The 19,483-nt window shown below is 40.8% G+C and overlaps 1 protein-coding gene across 4 annotated transcripts in view; it reads left to right on the forward strand.

Moving 5' to 3' along the window:
* The window catches only part of RORA (RAR related orphan receptor A), a 688,250-nt gene that overhangs the window by 588,069 nt on the left and 80,698 nt on the right, over positions 1–19,483 (forward strand). The window contains exon 1 of one of the 4 annotated variants that reach the window (XM_033107227.1): positions 5,960–5,979. The exons of 2 other annotated variants lie outside the window; for them this stretch is intronic. In XM_033107227.1, coding sequence (XP_032963118.1) covers positions 5,976–5,979 — 4 coding nt within the window. In that variant the 5' untranslated portion in view covers positions 5,960–5,975. Of the gene's footprint in view, positions 1–5,959; positions 5,980–7,522; positions 7,665–19,483 lie in introns of those variants that run through there. One more of the 4 variants, XM_033107226.1, reaches the window with a different exon arrangement.

A 19,483-nucleotide genomic window follows, 5' to 3' on the forward strand; every position in this document is an offset into this window, starting at 1 on the left:
CATGCTAACCCTTCTCAATTACAGGAGCGAGTGATAAAAGAATTTCTTGCACACATGCCTAAAATTTATTAGAGTGGTAATTTTTGATTCCTGAAGAAGTCTGCCATTTTCAAAATACTGAGTAGTGCTCAATTTAAAGAAAAACTAATAAAATTTTTAGAGTATTAGCATCATGGTTAAAAGTGCACACCCTAGAATCGGTTTACATAAGTTCTTATGGTTTTCACCACTTAATAGCCTTGTGTTCTTGGGCAAGTTACTTAATTTCTCTGTGCCCCAGTTTCCTCGTCTGTAAAAAGAGAGTTTTAGGTGAATTAATGTTAAAAGACCATTAAAGAAGTGCCTGCTGTAAAGGAAGTCCCAAGGAATTGTTAACCAATAGGATAGATAAAAGCAGCAAACAGAAGTAATGATGTATAATTATTGGAAAACGTTTTGATTTTGGAAAATATCTTTGGGTATACAAGGCTTAATGGATACTCAAAATCTAATGTGAAGTTTGGAGACTTTGAATGGAATGCCTAATTTAATCTACCTCCATCTTACAAAATGCAGGAATTGTTTTAACTCAAGAGAAGAGTATTGTTTGTTTGTTTTTTAAATGTGAATCTAGCATATTTAGAAGAATTTAACATTTTTTATTAAAGCAGAAAAAAACATACCCTTGTCTATTCTTGTGTCAGTACTCACAGCATCCTTCCCAGCACAGGCCTGGACATAAATAACACTTGTACTTCTGAGAGCTGAGAATAGCTGAATCCCGTCCTATAACCTGAGCTTCGATGTGAGAATCAAAACCACTATTGACATGTGACACAACCGCCTGAAATGTCAATAGTTATAAAATAAGTATTTCATAATGCAGAATAATTGATTACTTTGCTTGACTGAACAGAAACATATTTTCTCTGTGAAAGCGAATAATGGCAGCATTTGCTCCTGGAATGCTCCTTGCTGCGAGACTCGGATTTCCCACGTTACTCTGCAGTCCTTAATCATGCATGACAAAAATAGGAAACCATCTGTAACTGCTTATCTTTTCTCCATATTTGAAATATATTTTTAAGAGAGTTTTTAAAAAATAAGATACGGCCTATATACGAAGCATCTATATTAATGGAACTGTCTAGATAATTTTCAGAACTGAAATGGATAAGATACAAAATCAAATAACATTCAATTTATCTTGTTCATCCTAAAATGCTCTGCTTAGCTTTGCTCTGATGAAATAACACCCATTTCCAGTTTTATTCTTCCTTAGTGTGCTGTGATGTGGAACTCTTTTGCTCTATGTATTTTATTAAGTGTAATTTAACTTTATGACTATCAACCAACTATTAATCTTTACAATAAGATTATGAAATAGGCAAGCTGCAAAGAGATTTATTTTCTAAAGTACAATTCCCTGCTTCTGCCCTCCAATATTTTTCAAAACTCATTCTCTAATTCGTATAGTTTGCCAAGCTCTGTACTAGGCACTTGGAGGGAAAGCAGAAGAATAGCTACAACCCATATTTTGAGTTTCTCCCCTCCTTGTCTGTATGTACTTTATGTCACTATAAACCTTCACTACTCGTTTCTTGCATAAGAAATGCATTTTCTGTTTCTGTATTTTCACCTGTGTTCTGCCCTCCTTCTAAGATGCCCGTTATTCCTTTTTCTATCCACTAAGATTCGATTGGTCCTTCAGGGTCTAGTTCAAATGGTACCTCCTCCATGAAGTTCTTCGTCTTATAGAGTTGAAGATTAACCTTGCACCAAATAACCTCTCTCTTACTCTTAGCTACATAGCACCTTATTTCTGGAACACTTACAGTGTGTGTCACGCATTCTGCCTTACATGATAAACATTACGTTCATTGTCCTACCAGATTGCAAGTTCTTTGGGGGAGGGGGTGTGTGTCTGACATCTTAATCTATTTCCTTCTCTCTCCATGTCCTAGCACAGTATAATGTACAGAAGATGTGTATCAAGGTTCATTGAATGGGAACTTGCCCTCTCACAGGAAATAAGATATTAAAAGCTTGTACTTTTATAAGGAAATTAGACATGAAAAGTGAGACCATGAGATCCGTTAGACCATGGGGTAATTTAATTTTTACTCATCTTTGTATTCCCAATACTTAGCAGGTACTTAATAAATGCTTGTTTTATATACGCACATTTCAAAATTGCAGAAAGCTTAGCAAAAGTGCATGCTGATAGTCATTTCAACACATCTTCATTGAGGTCAATAATTTATGCAGACACAGGCTCTGTGTGTACAACAATGTAGGGGCTTGTGGTGGAGGTGGAGATGGTATTCCCACTTGTAAGCCCCATTAAGATTCACTCTGTTGTAACAGCTATATCCGATGTCAGCGGGGTAGTGGATTGGGGGAGGGGTATCACTTTGTGAGGGGTGTAAATGTCTATTAACATTATGATGTTTGTAACAGCTGAAACTAATTTTTTTTTTTTAAAAAAAAGAATCTCTCCATCCCTTCTTTAAATTGCTTAATTTATTCCTCCCAGTGACCCTACAAGGCTCCACTACCCCTATATCTCATGTGAGGAAACAAAAGGTTTGCTCAAGGTCACTCAGTGAGTGGGATGAAGTTTGGTTTTGAGCCCAGTTTTGTCAATGCTTCAGATCATCCTGCTATTCCATGAAGTTCAATGAAACAAAGAAGGCTCCTTAGAGAAGCAAGTGGACATGGTGCGGCAGGGAGAAAGGGATGAAGGTGTTCCTCAGAGTGGATGAGACATGACCTGACAGTAGTTATGGTGTGTGTGAGTTGCAGGAGCCCTTTGAAGCCGTTCCCCTTCTTTCGTTCCACAGGCAAGGGTCTGGTGTCCTGATAGGTGAAGTGACTTGCCCAAGGGGACATAGTAGCAAGTGTGAAACTTGAACACAGGGCTCTAGGTTCTGAGTTCACTTCTGGTTCTCATAATCCTTTAACTAAAAAATCACCACTTCCTGGATGGCCTGTTGCACTGGCAGCTGTAAGACTAGGGTGAGGACACCTCATGGGAACACAAGGGACAAAAGTCCCTCTGGTCTCTGACATGAACCTCCTTCCTTGCTCCCTTGGCAGGTGTGGGTTTTGTGGTGTGGGTGTGTGTGTGTGTGTGTGTGTGTGTGTGTAGTGAGACACCTGCTACCCACCTTTTCTGTGGAGGTTGCTCAGGTCTCTATGCCTGTGAACTTGACCCTTTCCCTCACTGTGATGGTTACAAAACATCTGCCAGTTCTTGAATTTCCTAATAGATGTATGAGATATGTGGTTCTAGAAATCTCAGAATTCCTTCACCATTGTCTCAGTTCAGCCAAATCTTTCACCTCCAATGTCCCATTCCACTAAAAGCCACACTAATGATGTGCAGATATATCAACTGTAAGGGGCAAAGTGCTGGGCAAACGTCTTTTCAATGGGCAACCAGATACTGCCTTCCTTTAAGAAAGTTCAGACTGACTCAGGGAACTGACTTCTCTATAGGGTTTTCAGAGCCAAGATCAGCTGATTAGTGAGCCTCTCAAGATCAGGGCTAGTGTCTTGCTCTTGTTTGATTCTCCAGTACAGTGCCAGGCACATAATAGGAATTCAGTAAATGTGGTTGATAATGTGAAGTGTGTGCGCGTGAAATTGAAAATGTCGCTCACCACCAAAATACAGTGTGTTTCACCATATTTCATGTGGACTATGTATATGCATACCTGCATACTTTAAATCGCATTAGGTTTAAATCTCCATCTTTAGGTTGTGCTTCTGCACCAACCTAATATATTTGGTTTAAAATCATGAATAAAACTGGTAAGCTATGTTAATGTGTTCATCCCCTTCTCCTAACACTCCTAAATACCTGCGGTGTCCAGGTCTCACCAGTATTATTCAACTCATAGATGTTCCTTTATGAGACTATCTCCTTCCGGACTCAAAATTAAGGAAGTCTGTTATATATCGTAGGTAAGTTTGTGCTTTCTCTGTAACTTCCCAAGTAGTCTTGCTTAGAGCGCTCTGGGTCTGACCCTGTTTGATCTGTCCGAGACCTGATCCCCTGGCTCTATGTTGGCCAGAATGGCCCCAGTCCTACAGATCACAGTGCAATGGTGGCTAAGGATGCTGCTGAATCAAGCTGCCTATGACCACATTAACCTTTCGCTGATCCCTTTCTTGTTCAGCTAGAAAGAAATTAATTGAATTAGCAAGCTGACACATACTGGAGAGAGAGAATCACGGCCTGGGTGAGACAGAACCACAGAGCCAAAATGCTTTCTCCCACGTGCATCAGCAAACTTTGAAATCATCTTTGTACTAGGAGCCACTTGCCAACTCAGGATAAATTTGCTAACCCATTGGTTTGCCATTCTTCCTAGTAGTACTATGTGTGTCATTCAGGGTGGTATATACCATGAGATCAGACCTCTCATAAAGTCAAGTATCTTTTCTGTACTTCACCTCTGAAAGTGGGAAGATTGGCACCGATGTACTGGTTATACTCCAGTCTAGATCCCTGATGAAATACAGCAGGCTTTTTTCATAGGCATTTGGAACAACCTGGCATCAGAAGTGTCTCTCCACTTCCTTGCTGGAGTCCCTCCACTCCAGGTCCAATGTGAAACCAGTACATAGGGACACCCTGTGGGTCCGTGACTGTCTCTAAAGGACTCTGAGTTGCATTACATGTGTTTATACCTAAGTATACAGTATGCTTTCTTTTTCTGAAATTAGACAACAGAAACATTTCAGTTGAGAATTAATGTATAACATTATAACATAATCTCATTCATGGTAAAGAATTCCCACCCTGTTTAATTATTTCCATGTAAGCAATAGTCTTCTTTTTTTTTTAGAACATGTGGTAAAAAAAACCTTTTTAATGGAAAGAGTATATTGCTTAACACTGTTTTCTCCCATAGTAGGTATTCCATAGTATTTGTTTAATATAATCCAAATAATTTATTCCTGCATTTTAATGTATAGTTGGTTAAAGTTTGCACTGAAATGTGCAACATTTATAGCTCCAATTTGGTAGTATCGAAGGGACAGATGGATTTGTTCATTCCTGACTGATTTATTTGGTTGAGAACTTAACATTCTGTAGAAAATTTGTATTTCAAGAGGATTTTTTTTTTCACTTTCAAAGTTTCAGGAGAGCTTTGTGTTAATGTAAAGAGCAATAATATACCCTGGATTAAAAGCTGAAGACATTTAATAGTCATGTTTACAAATAGCATCTATCCACACAAGAAGGTTAAGACTTAATATCTGCAATTCTGTTGCTCATTAGTTGCAGGATAAGAATGAAATACATTTCTAAACAGCAAGGTCATATTGCATTATCCGGAAAATGTCTTTGTTGAATAAATGTGTAAATATTTCAAATAAGTATTATGAGATTAGCTATCTATTGGGGACATACCTATAGGATGAATGATTTGACTACTTGTAATTGCAGGAGCACATGTCATGTTACATGTTCCCAATTACTGATTTCGTTTTAAATGGTCTGGAAATAAATACCGATTACTAGTAATGTAAGACTATTTACCTTGGAGTCTGACAGGCAGACTAGAGCTAACGGATTTGGTCATTTTGAAAGCATTCTTTTCTAAAGAGGGATATTGTTTTAAAAATAACATTGTGAATTTTCAGAGTGTGTATGTGGATTCATTTGCAATGAGTATGGAAGTCTCTGATGTTTTCCCATCCTCTAACAGTACAAAGGGAAAAAAATTATCCCTGGGATCTACCTACAGGGTAGCTGGGCTTTACCCTTGTTAAAATCGTTAGCACGAGGCACATCAAGAACCAAACACGAGTATGTATGACGTGTCAGCGTAACTGAGGGCGTGCCGTTGCTCGCTGCGAGATACAGTTGCATCATGGGAACGTGGTGTGATTTAATTTCATAATTGTAAACATCATAGTGGGTTTGGTTGATTCATTTGAAACTCTTGTCCATTTCGCTATGGCTGGACAGCTGAGTTAACATGGGTAGGTCTTGGCTTCACACTTTTATAATTTCTTTTCTTATTTTTGTGGTTTTATTTGGGGGAAAAAATTCTAAAGGAAAAACTGTTGATTTTAGCTGAAATCAACCTTTTGTAAAGCTTTGGCTTAATTTAAGTACGATGAAATTTTTTGACCTTCTAAATCAAAGGGCTGTAATTTTGCCTTGAAAGGGGGGGGGGCAATGTATGATCCTGGTTTTCTACAGGGCTGATTGTCTAAGTGTGTTTTAAATTATGGCCCACTCGGGCAAGGAAAACGCAATTATGTGGAAAGAATGCCAGGACTCTCCTTGTTTAATCACCATGAATGCAACAACTAATAATCATATAATATTTTAAGTTGTAAGAGGAAACAGACCATCATAAAAGAAAGAATTGACGGAATAGTATGTATGCAAACTTGGCTTCTGATAATTTTTTTCTTATGCTCAATACTACAGACAAGCCTGCAGAAATTTTAAATAACGCAGACTCTGGCACTGTAGCACCTGAAATTCACTGTAAGGATTCATCTGATAGTAATATGATAGTAATATCATGATTTAAGACCAGTAAAAGGATTAAACTTCAAAGTCTGGAGGGAATTGAATCTTGGTTGCAAGTTAAAATTCACAAAGTTGACCTTTAGAGGTCGTTTTTCGTCGTCCCCCCTTTTTCCTCCCCCCCCCCCGCCCCACCGTCCAAACTACCACAACGTCTCATTTTTAGGGTGTGAAAACTAGAGCCTTTTCCACTTGTAAATGGGTTCTCGGCAGATAATGCTGTATATCGAGAGCCTGGCAATTTAGTGGCACACATCGGCTGGCGGCTGTTCACTTAGGCGTTTCACATGGAGTTTCCTGCTCTTCCAAAGTGGAGAAGCAGGTGTAACCAGGACATTAGTTGTTGGTGTGATGAGGATTACCAACGCCTGGGTGGGCGGATTTCCCCTTGCCCAGGCCGAGTCCTAAGGAAAGACTTTAGGAGGCACTTATCTAGCCTCCGTGTGGTCCCGATGGCTGGTCCCGGATCTGGAGGGGGCTTACATTCCCAATAGAGCTGAGGGACTCTGGAGAATGGGTAAGGACGCTGACTATGGCCCCTCAGACCAAACACCTCTTTTCCGCCAACGAGTCGGAGCATTAACACCCCTGGGGGCTCTGGGAAGGGAGCGGGAGAGTGGGGTTGGGTTTTGTGCCGCTTGCCCCTCGGGCTGGGGGAGAAAGTGGTCAGATGCGAGTTTCGCGGGACGCTGAGTACAGAGCGCGCCTGGCGGCCACAGGTGCCCGCGAAGGGGAGAAGGCCAGGGGCCTGGCGCGGGCTGGGGGCGCGGAGGGCAGCGCCTCCCCGGGTGCGCCAGCCGAGCCGCCGCCGCTCACCTGCCCGCGGGGCGGGGCGGGGCGGGCGGGGCGCTGGGGTGCGCCTGCCTCCCGCCTCCCGCCTCCCGCCCGGGGAGGAAGCGGAGGGGCGCGGTGTAAACAGAGCGGCGGCCGTGATGTCAGCCGGTCACATGGAGCCTCTTATGGCTCGGGATGGCTCTCGGCGGCGGGCAGCTGCTGCAGCTGCTGCTGTGGCTCGGGCGGCGGCGGCGCGGCGGCGGCAGAGGGGGCTCCGGGGTCGGACCATCCGCTCTCCCTGCGCTCTCTGCACCGCGGCTTAAATGATGTATTTTGTGATCGCAGCGATGAAGGTGAGCCCGGGCGCCCCGCCGGGGCCGGGTGGGCTGCTGCTCCGGGGGGCGGGGAGGCAGGCGCGCAGGGGGAGGGGTGGGCGCGCCTGCCCAAGCGCACGTACTGCCCGCGGCTGGCGGCCGGAGCCCCGCCAGGGCCTTCTGGGCCAAGGCAGCGGCGCCACCTGAGCCCGGCCGCGGGATCTGCCTGCCTCCTGTTGGGGGCAAAGGCGCACCGGCTGGAGCTCCCTCTTCCGCCCCCTCTGGCTCCTGTCAGTCGCCGGGGTCTGCCTGGCACCCGGCGGGGCTCCCGGAAGAAACTTTGTTGGGAGTCGCTGCGCTTCTGGAAGGGAGGGGAGGGTTTGGGGGAGTTTGGAGGAAGCCAGGGGCGCCTGCGGCGGGTCCCCAGGGCCCACACCCCGAACAGCTCCGGCCTACAAAGGGAAGGCGCTGCGGCCCGGTCGGGCCGTGCGTGCGTGGGGACACGATGTCATCCCTGGAGACTGGTCAGCGCCCAGGCCTTGCGCCCTCCCGCCCTGGCGGCCCAGCGGCCCTGAGCGGCCGCCCGCCAGCGTAGTGCGGCCAGTCCGCACCGCTTCCCGCCGCGGCCACTTCCGAAAGTGCCCGGGCCCGAGCTTGACGGGCTTCTTCAGCGTGCCAAGACTCCCTCGGCGGCCACCCGCAGCCGCAGCGCACCCCCACTTGATACTTAAGGTTGTGGATTTGCAGGGAGCGGTAGAGGTTAGACGGCATTGAGGGTCGACCGGCGCGGATTAGTCGCGGTCAAGACTTCCCTCCCGGCCTTCTGCTCTGACCAGGGTTCCTTAGCCAGGCTGGTGGCAGGATGGCACGGGGCACTGGATGAAGAGAGGAGTAGCTCGAGGGCCTCCCAGGTGAGGAGGAAAGTAACCAGGACAAGTCAGGAAAGTTTTTAATGGGAAAGCCAAAGTTTGGAGGTGTGCAGGAAGTCGCCAGTGGGGCCAGGAGAAACCGAGACCCGCTCTTAGGACTGTTACAAACAGCCCCAGAGAAATTCAGCGCGCAGCACGCTGCCCCTCGTGCGCCAGCAGGTTTCTCGGGTTAGATAATCTGCCCCAGCAACCCGGCCGCTGGGAGTGGGGATTTACAGCCCCATCTGTTTGCGGCGGACAGGGCTCCCCTAATGGGCAGCGTTTTTGCAGACCCAGGCCGTCCTGCGGGTTTATGCCATCCGTTGCGGGCGCCGCTCGTTAAACGTTTGCTAGGTTGAGGTTTTGTTGCAATCCAGGAGGAAGGACACCCATTGAGTATCTGCGCTGGGTTTACTTTCGGATCACCGAGCTTTGCCTTTCTTCACTAGAGATTGGGTGGCATCTTTTATTAATTATTAACAGGCCGAAACGTACTGGACGCTAAGATGAGCTGCTTGAGATGAAATCTTTCTTACGACTTAGACCCACAGCAAATTTTCTATCTTTTTTCCTCGTGGCTTGCGGGAAAAGAGATTTAATCATTTTTAGAATATGCAACTGATAAAGGAGAGGAACCCTCTCTGTGATCCACGGTCTTAAGTACTTAAAGTAATTTTTGAAAGAAAAATGTTAAGATTGTCTTACCAACGTATGTAAAAGAAATCTTATGTTCATCCCCTCCCCCTTAAAAAAACTGTTAGGCTGTTTTCTGAGTTTCATTAATCCTGGAAGAGTTTAGTAGTTAGGACATTTTCTTCCATTTTTTTTTCCCTTTAAGTTATAAAATAGATTTGCTATTTGGGAGGTGCCAATGCCAGTCCTTATCCATTTTATTTAGTATAATTTGTGTTGTTGGGACAAGGGTCAGAAGCTAAGACCCTGTCCTGTGATGAACAATAACTATCAAACAATAAACTATCTTTTAATATTTTAATTTTGACGTTTCCAAGTACATAGGCTTTTTTGCATTTGAAGTAGTGCAAAGTGAAGTTCTGTACTATCCCTTACTAATATAATCATGAGAATTACACCACCACCATCATCCCCCAAAAGCTCTAGCCCACACATTTGTCTTGGAGTGACCTCTGGCTGCCATAAGATAATAGATTGATAGTGTTGCGCTTGGAGAAAAGTAGCTCAGAAGTACTGGCAATGCACTTTTTCAATAAGCCCGAGAGAGAGAAATAGAATGCATCTAGATAATTAGAATATTTCGTTCCCAATATCATAACATCCTGTGTTTTAATGGGATTATCTTGCTTTGGTGCAATTTAAACTAAAGAAAAATAGTTCGTGGGAAAATGAGGAATGCTGTAAATGTTTCCATATCAGATTTAAGGGGCAAAAACTGGCCTGGGATCATATTAAATACTTCCCTACTGCCTCTCAGTTTTAATAGTTAAATTGGTTCCATATGTAAGAGTTTGTATAATTAGGTTTTTCATGCAAAGCAGAAACACTCAGTACAATATAGCTTTTGGTATGTGTATACATGTGGACAGGGGAGGAGAGAACAAGAGACCATAAAAGAGAAACATTCTCTTTGTTGGCTGATTTACTGTTGTTTTTTAAACATCATTAAATCAGGCCTTTTGAACTCACCAAAGAAGAAAATCCTTCCTCTGTGTTAGTTGTCAAATAAGTTTAGGCTTAAAGTGGTTTCATGCTTAGAAGAAATAAATCTTCATTTGAGCAACTCTAGTCTCATCTTTCAGTTTTGTTTTTGTTTAATTAACAATAAAATTCCAATACCATTTGGATTGCTTCTTGGGCAAACAGAGAAAGCCAGCGATAACATTTATAATCAGGGGAGCACTTGTTCCGCTCATAATAAAAGTGCATTGACCAAATGTCAGGCGGCAGCCGATCGCTGAAAGGAAACGCAAGTGCTTCATCAGTTTCAGTAGATTATATACCCCTTTGCTTCTCATGAGTGCTCAGCCTATGTTCATGTAAATAGAGTTTTGAGAGTAAATAGAGTTTTGCGACTTTGAAGGGAATGTCTGTCTCTTAATAGATTCTTCCCCAGCACAATTGATGTGCAAATGAAAGGCACCTTGCCACTTTGAAAATACTGTGTTAGTGATTACTAGTCTTTCCAACTCTAATAAATTTGATTTTATGTTTTGAAGAATTTGACCTTTCTTTTTACCAAATGAGATTTGAATTTTATCCCTGGTTTCATTTTCATCACCATCAGAGGTATCCCTTTGCTGGGATTTTTGTCCCATTTTTGCGTCCTTTGATGAGTATGATTGGGAAAGGGTGATGGCCCGACCTTGAAAAGAGGAAACCCAAATGGCTGCTCCACTGAACAGAGTGCTTATCAGGCAAAGAGGGGTCAGTTCTTTTAAAAACAAAGAGGATCTCTGAATCCATTTATCCATGGGAGAAGGGGGGGAGCTCGGATCCTCAATGAAGTAGAGAATATTTTAAAAGCACCGTCTTCATGAGCAGCCTCTTGATTTTTATATGTATATTTCAATCACATCACTTGAAATGCAAAACAACATCATATTCAAGTAAACCACTTTGCCTTTGATTTAAATTGAGTATCATATAACTTCCTTAATGCTGCCCAGTTCTACAATAATACAATTTATAAATAGAAGTAGTCCTTTAAATATATAGAGAGATATATAGATATCATATTTAACACGATTTAAATCTTAGGGTTTTTTTAATTTGTTTTTGTGGGGGTTTTTTGCTTAACAGATATGTTAGTAAATACATCAGTAGTTCTCACTAGACTCCTTTTTCTTCCGCCTTTCCCTCCCAGCCAAATGAATCACAATAAAATAGATGTGAGCAGCAATTAGATAATTGCAAAGCACCTGCAACAGCATTCAACCACTTTGTAATTTGCTCTGGGCCACCTAAGAAAACAGTATTTACAAATGACCATTTACTGGGAGAAAAAGTTGATGGATGGATAGATGGATAGATAGATGGTGGATAGATAGATGATTGGTAGATAGGTAGATAACAGGTGATAGGTAGATCTGCAGAGGGAGAGTTGGAGTTCAGTTTTCTTAAAATTAAATTATGGAACAAATCTTCTAAGAAATCTTTGTCATAGAAATGTTTTCTACATGCATCCTAAATATTCACAGAGTTTATTAATAAGAAATCAAGGCTGCCTTAACCTATGTATGTTTTATTTAATAATTTTAAAAACCATAATTAGACACTCAGAGTCAGTAGCTACATCATGTTTATGTTTCTCTGCTTAAAAATTACTAATTTGGAGAGAGAACACCAGTGACAACACAGATGTGAAATGACATTTGATACTATCTCAGAGACCACATGTGGACCTTTTGAGGAATGATTTACAAGTTCTCTCCCTACCCCCTGGCCCCAGCTCCTCCACCCACACACCTCCCTTCCACACCAGCCTTTGAATCATAGAGATTCATATAGGTTTTAGTGTCCATGGCAATGTTGTGTGTGACATGATGAAACATGGTTCTGCTGTACATTTCAAAGTGCTATGTCCAGAGATAAGAGGTCTAAATAGACAGATAATAGCTTATATCATTAGCCAAAGGGCAAAAATGCAAGAAAGCAGTTGAAACCTTTTATTTCTAGATTTTCTTTCTTAAGTGGCATTTGTTAGCCCTCATGTTATAGGGAGGTAATGCGATAACTTTAAAATCTTTGCTCCTGTATAAAAAGTAATGTCAAACCTGTTCCCTAGGTTTGCCAGCAGTTTTGTTTTTTGCTTTAGATTTCATTGCCTCTGACGTTTACTGGGCATTTCATAAATAAATAGAAGGATGATGTTAATCTATATTTGCTTTGTGCTTTTTGGTTTACAAACATTCTTATCTCATTTAATCCTCCTTGGAAAGTCATTGATACTGGCATGTTTTGTAGTTGAAGAAACTGAGGCTCACAGAGGTTATGTGCTGGCCAAGCTCTTCCAGCTGATACATGGTGAAGTGATGACTAGAGTCCTAATTTCTACTATCTTCATGCAGCTTCCCCCGGAGGAAGCTGTGAAAATGTCCTGGATATAACTTTGTCTCTAGTTAGTGGAAATTATAACTCTGGCATTTATAAGGGAAAAAAATAGATTCAATTATGTAATGCTTTGCTGAGCCCAATATCCTTAAATTACTATTTAATAAAATCAATTTGGTACAAATGGGGTTATTCTTATTTGCTTATCATTAGCTCTCTTCATCCATGATTTTCATTAAGTCCATTTGTTATAAAAGGATCTGGGTGAAATAATAAGCATTACTTTCCTAAAAAATACAGAGTAGCATAAAAGTACAGCTAACCTATGTAACCTGTCTCCATTATGATAGAATTGAGCCAGAGGTTTATCTATATGTTCCACTTATCTTTAGGCAAAGGAGTATTCTTAAATCTTCTGATTTTAATATGCCTTTATTTAGTAGAAAGCTCTAGAGTCCTTGGACTTGAGAGAGTGTTGTCCTGGTTGTTTCCATGACAGCTGAGGGGCATGATTGTGGACATACTCTTGAGAAATCTGTTGTCTTAGAAAATCACATGAGGGTGAAAGTTTCCAAATAGATAGATCTGCAAAAGCTCATTTCTCACTTGATGGGTGTTTACCTCTCTGGTGACTGGATTGAGGTATGCTTGTCTCGGGGAGAGAAGAAACCTTAAAAATCATTCAGATACATGTCCTATTGGCATTTGGTTTCTCTAAATAGGATTTCTGCCAAATGGTTGTCTGTTTATGTTTGAACGCCTTCTATGATGGGGAACTCACTATTGTTAGAGGTAGCTTATTCCATCTTGAATTAGAAAATTCTTATATCAACCATAAATCTCTCCTTTGTACTTTTAATCTCTTAATTCTGATCTTTCCTTTTGGGGCAATGTAGAACACATTTAATCCACCTTTCAAATGAAAGATTGTCAGTTATTTGAAGACTAAGTATGAAACACACACACACCCACCACCGCCACCACCACCAGCACCACCCACCCTCCCTCCCTCTAACCCTTAATCTTTGCTGTCCTCTTCCACTCCACTTTGTTCAGACTTCACAATCTTGGTCAGTTTCTGCCTCAAACACACTTCAGTTTGTCTAGAACCTCTCGAAATTTTTGTGTCAAAAGTGGAACCTGAGTACTAGTCGTAGTATGATTGACTCAGCACTTAAACCGCCGTGTAGTAAAGAGTAAAGATTTTTAAATTTTGTTTAAAAAATTTTAATATACGTAAGCTAGGCTGTATGTTTAGGCCATCTCAGCCTTTGTGATATTGTAATTTGTGAAAGTGAACCTTTGACCTATTTAGGAATACTTTTAGATGAACTGAAGTTGATTGTTAAATATCCAGGAAAATAAAATACATTGCAAAAATAATTAAAGGAACATTAAAAGCATTTATGAGATGTTTTTCTTCAGTGTCAGATCTGGGATAAGTCTGCCCTCTAGTGGTTACTTATTTACTCGTGGAAAGCTAAAAGCCATAATGGTGCCAATGAATTTCCCATCAGGCTAGCGGAGAGGTCAAAGGTTGAAATTATTTTCTCACTTGCTTTGGGGAATTCTACTTACATCAGATTCAAAAGTGTAATTCATTGTTTTACATGGTTATTAGAAATGTAATGGTGGGGGAGATAATGAATTTTAAAAGTTTGCTTGGAAGGAAGGGAATTTTTTAAAAACTTAAGATAGATTAAAGGTGATTAATAAAATTGTTTGGCTTCATATTAAATTTAAAAGTTTAAGTGAAATTTGTTTTATAAGTAAGCAATTATTATGACTTTTATAGCAATCCTTGTTTTTGTTCTGTGTTTTTGTTTTTGTTTCTGAGAGTTTCAACCTCTATTCTATTCCTGTGTCCTCTGATATTTTTTAAAGAGATTGTCAGTCATTTTCATCAGAGAAATGAGCATTTTCCCTTTTTAAATCTAAAACTTCTATTTTTCAAAAATGATTAAGATTTAGGAAGAAGTAAACTATTACAGATTTTTTGGCAGTAAAACAATTTTAAACATGGATGCAAAACTATTAACCCCTTGGTTTCTGAAGACTTATGGTTAGATCATTTGGTTCATTTAAGTATATTTACCAAACAACAATTTACCAAAGAGAGAGTATATTTACAAAGGTTTTTTAGAACATTACATAGTTTAGACTTTACAACACTGCACAAAGATAAGCATCCTTTTGTGTAACTTTTAGGATAAATAGATATTACAAGTGCAGATTTTGGTGGTATATCAAGTGTCAAACAGTCCTAAAACCATTTGATTTGTGTTGGAATCAAAGAAATAAGTATTGATCTTCCTATTTCCTTAAATATCATTTGTCCTGATGCTCCACAAAGGAATGAGATCACAAATTTAAATGAATTTTGCGTTGCTCAAGAAGTCAAGCCCGAGCTGAACTAGAATAACCAGTGAAATAATAATGACAGGTAATCACCATACTGGTGATTACCTGTCATTATTAGATGTCATTAAAAGATGACAGTGCTCACTGGTTCCCACTGGGAAGATGAAATTGCGTCTTTACGTGAAAAACAAGGAAGAGGGTGGGGGAGAAGCAAGGAAAACCTGCTGTTTAAACCTTTCCATCATAGAAATAAGGTAGTGGTTCAGAAGTGAAGACTTGTGGTTAAGTTTCAGATCAGTTCTTGAAGCAAACAGTTTTTCAAACTGCGCCACCCAGAAGTGTGATTCTTTTACCACATGAGATATATTCTCTTTTTCACAGAATGTTATTTTCATTTTTCTGTTGTTGGGGTTTTTTTCTTTTGTTTGTTTATCTCGTGTCGAATCTTCTGTAGCACACTGGGTATAAATAATTAAATAAATGTCTTTGAGCAAATACCGGTTAAGTGCCTAGTGTGTGCTCCGTAGGTTATTCAGGTCCCACCTGTGTGCTTTTATAATAGAACTGAGACAACTTCCTCCTAATCATGTCTTTTAAGCCATGAATCAGCATTCAAAAAATGCACTTTAAGACTATTGGGCTTATAGCTTTGCCATTTCTGTGAGCTATATGCCTTTTAAAACAAAGGAACGTTTGCAACACGCAATGAAATGTTAACGTAATTGGATAAAGGCAATCCTTAAACTGATGTGTGAACATGATTTCCTTCCAAATAAGCCATAGGTTGGCTTTAAAATCCTGCCTAAATCAGTGGTTCTGAAACTTCACAGTACAAGCCATAACCGGGAGAGTTACAAAGGCAGGTTCCTGGGTCCCACCCAGATAGAGCCTGATTAATTCTGTCTCTTCTGTCCGCTGGTCTTCCTGACCCAGGAAGGTGTGTGTTTAAAAAGTGTCTCAAGTGGTTCCTATTTGGGTGGTCCTCAGAGCTCCCTCAGGGAAACCCGTGCCTGTCAGAGGCTGTTGGGCACTGCCCTTCAGCGATTCCCAAATAGCATTCAGGTGATCTTCATAGTCACCTGAGAAGCATTTAAAAAATAAATGCCTGTTCTCCATCACCTGCACGAGTCCTCCTTGCGATGGTCTGGGATGAGGCCAAGGAATTTAAATTTGTAAAAGCTCCTCTGGTGACTGAGGGTCAGACAGGTTTGGGAACCACTGCTCTGGTCTAACCCTCTCCTCTTACTAGTGAGGAAACTAAAGCTCAGAAAGGTAAATGATATTAGAGGAAGCATAGCTTCCCTTTAGTCCACTGAAATTTCCTTCGGAGTGGAAGAGATGCACAACACGGGCAATTTCTGCCATTATTCACAACTTGAGATATTCTACTGGCTATGTTAGCCTTGCTATCAACCAGCATGTAGAAGGAAGTAGGCAGACTGCAAATCTGTTACCCCAGATGGCCCTGAGGCTGCTCGGTGCTGGAGGTGCCTATGACACTTTCCAAACACTGTATTCCTTTTCTGCATAAATCGTGCCGGAAGCTCTGGCCTTCCAGCGCTCCATGTGCTCCAGGCTGGTTTCTGCCACCATTGCAACCACTGAGTGGAGACAGACTGAGGATTATGCTGCAGGAGTCAAGGCCAACTCCAGTGGAAACTGATGTCTTTTCTATGTTGCTATTTTTACCAACAAAGTAAAGGTTTCAGTGCCCCGCCAGTTCATCAAAGCTTCCTACTTACAAGATGACGTTTTACAAGATGGCGTTTCAGCGGGGCCAGGCTGTAAGCACGTGGTGTATCTGCCCACGCCCAACGATGAGCAAGTCGGAATGAGGCAGACACAACTGGTCTTCCTGCAGCTTAGATTCTAGTCTGGTGAAACAGAACTACTGTGTTTCCCCAAAAATAAGACCTCGCCGGACCATTATCTCTAATGTATCTTTTGGAGCAAAAATTAATATAAAACACGGTATTATATTTTATTTTATTATATTTTATTAAATATATTATATTACACTATACTATACTATATTACACTATACTATACTATATTATACTATACTATACTATATTATACTATACTATATTATAGTGTACTATACTGGGTCTTATAGTAAAATAAGACCGGGTCTTATATTAATTTTTGCTCCAAAAGACGCATTAGAGCTGATGGTCTGGCTAGGTCTTATTTTTGGAGAAACACAGTAGAACTGTTCTGGGTGGTGTAGAGGAGGGGAGCCTAGCCCATTCTACAATGCAACTCCAGGCCCCTCTTTCTTTGAAATATGATGGTGCGTTTTCCCATTATGTGCTGGAGGTGATGAGGGTGGGGGGGGTGGACACGAGGGTAGCAGTTAACTTGTCTTTGCAAATGTACTAAGCAGCAAGTACACTTGCAGAGTACACTTAATCTCTGGTCTTTGTGAGTGTACGTTTTCATGGGAAGAGGGACATAATATCTCAGTAAATACATAAATGAACTAGATAAATACAGATAATGACAATCACTAGGCCAACATAAAAACAGTATAACAGTGTAATGACTTAGGAATGCGATGGATGGATATCAGAGAACAGAATCCAAGATTTTTTCCAACCAATGGGGAAGGTTATGCAATAGTCCCAGAAGGGAACTTACGAGGTCATCTGGTTCTCTTAGTTCTCAACCTTGTCTGCACATTAGACTGTCTAGAGAGCTTTTTAAAAATACACAAGTCTAGGCTGTGCTCCTAGAGGCTCCAGTTTTATTGGTCTGAGGTGGGGCTCAAGTATTGGTAATTTTTTTAAGCTGCCCAGATGATTCTGGTTGAGAAACCCCTGAAGTCCAACACCTTTACTTTACACATGAGTCATTTGTTCCCAGTGCAAGCAAAGTGTGGATGGTGGGAAACCCCCTGTGCAGGACGGGAGAAGATGTGGGTTCTCCTCCCGGGTCTGCTACTCAGTCATTGTCAGGTTACCTCAATGGCTCACTTTCCCCATTTGTAAAATGTGAGGGTTGGGCATGATAGCCATCAAGATCTTTTCCAGCTCTCTCATTCTATGAAAATGTTTCTATTAAAACAGAAAAAAAATGGTCTGTTTTTGTTGTTGTTGTTGTTGTTCAAGACTTTGAAGAAGCAAAGGAATGCCTTCAAGTTTCCTTATGCCCAGTCTCAACCCCTAATTACTATAGGTGGCTCAATCAACGAAGCAGTTCCTTTTGGAGGTAAAAATTTAAGGTAGAAAGAGGTTATTACTTTTTGCCAACTAAATACATTAAAGAACAAGCAAGCATTCATTAATATTCATAACAAATATGCCCAAACTTAGTTCTTGTAAATTACTGTCATACCTTATTTATCAAATTCTAGCCCAAAGCCTTTTCCATTTTTGATGGTTGACTTAAAACCCAGGCGGTTGGGGGTAGAGAGTTTGCTTAAAAATGGAAACCCTGGAATAGTCTTACCATTTACAAACTACAGTAATTTTATTCCTTATCAAATATTCCAGGCCAGAAACCCAAGGAAATTGAGTCTTTCCTAATATATCGTTTGCAGTTTATTAGCAAGCAGAAACAGTGTATCTCCTGTGTCACCAACTTATAAAAGGAAAATAACAAAACTAAGCTCTATCATGAAAAATATCATTGTACCTCCTCATTTGAAACCCAGTATCTCTAAGAACTTGGGTTTCATTGAAACATTTACTCAGAAAGATAACAGTTCATTATAAACCAGCAGGGTGTGATGTAAGCACCTTAACTTTATTTCCTTTTTGTGTGGAATCTCCCAGTGGGGTTTGATAATATTTGGCTGTTCCAGAAGTGATAAAGGAGTTTGAAAAGTAAATCTAATGGGAGACGGTAAAAGAAATTAGAGTCTTATCTTTTTCAACAGATTTTTAAAGATGAGCATATTGCCTATTTTGCATGTATATATTTAAGAAATTGTGAACACGTATATACATTCATATGTTTGCCATAAACATAAAATTATGAAAAACCATCTTCCTGTAACTTACATTGTATCTATAATAGCAAGCACCTTCTGAAAATGATAGTTTAACCAAAAAAAAAAAAAAAAAAAGAATTTGGCAGAAATCTATTTCAAAAGCAATGCTTTTTATCACAAGCAAAATCGTGTAGAACAGAAGTGGTTTGTTTCCACCATTGCAGAGAAACAAAGTTGTTTAAGATGAGTTAAGATGTCTCCAAGTTTTGGCAGTCTTTCCAAGCCCCCTGCTGCTGTTGCATTCAGAATCCCTTTTGAAGCGGTTTGGAAGTTTCTATGTGATTTCAGTGGCTGCTTAGGAGAAATATGAAGTAAACTACTCATTTTGACTAAGATGGCTTATGCTTTTTTAGAATGTTTTCATTTGCTAGAAATATGTTTTGCACTCAGACTTCTCTTGTTGAAGAAGGTTGGTTACCAGCCATCTGATGACGCCTCAGGGTGTTTACAGAAAATGTGGGTGCTGTAGTTATATTTGAGCATAACCCTCTCCCAACAAAGATAGTGTGGTAATCAGCAGGAATGTGAAAACATGTATTTAAGGATTGATGCTTGTAAAAGGTGCCGT

The sequence above is a fragment of the Rhinolophus ferrumequinum genome, chromosome 6 (genome assembly GCF_004115265.2).
Source record: "Rhinolophus ferrumequinum isolate MPI-CBG mRhiFer1 chromosome 6, mRhiFer1_v1.p, whole genome shotgun sequence".
Lineage (NCBI taxonomy): Eukaryota > Metazoa > Chordata > Mammalia > Chiroptera > Rhinolophidae > Rhinolophus > Rhinolophus ferrumequinum.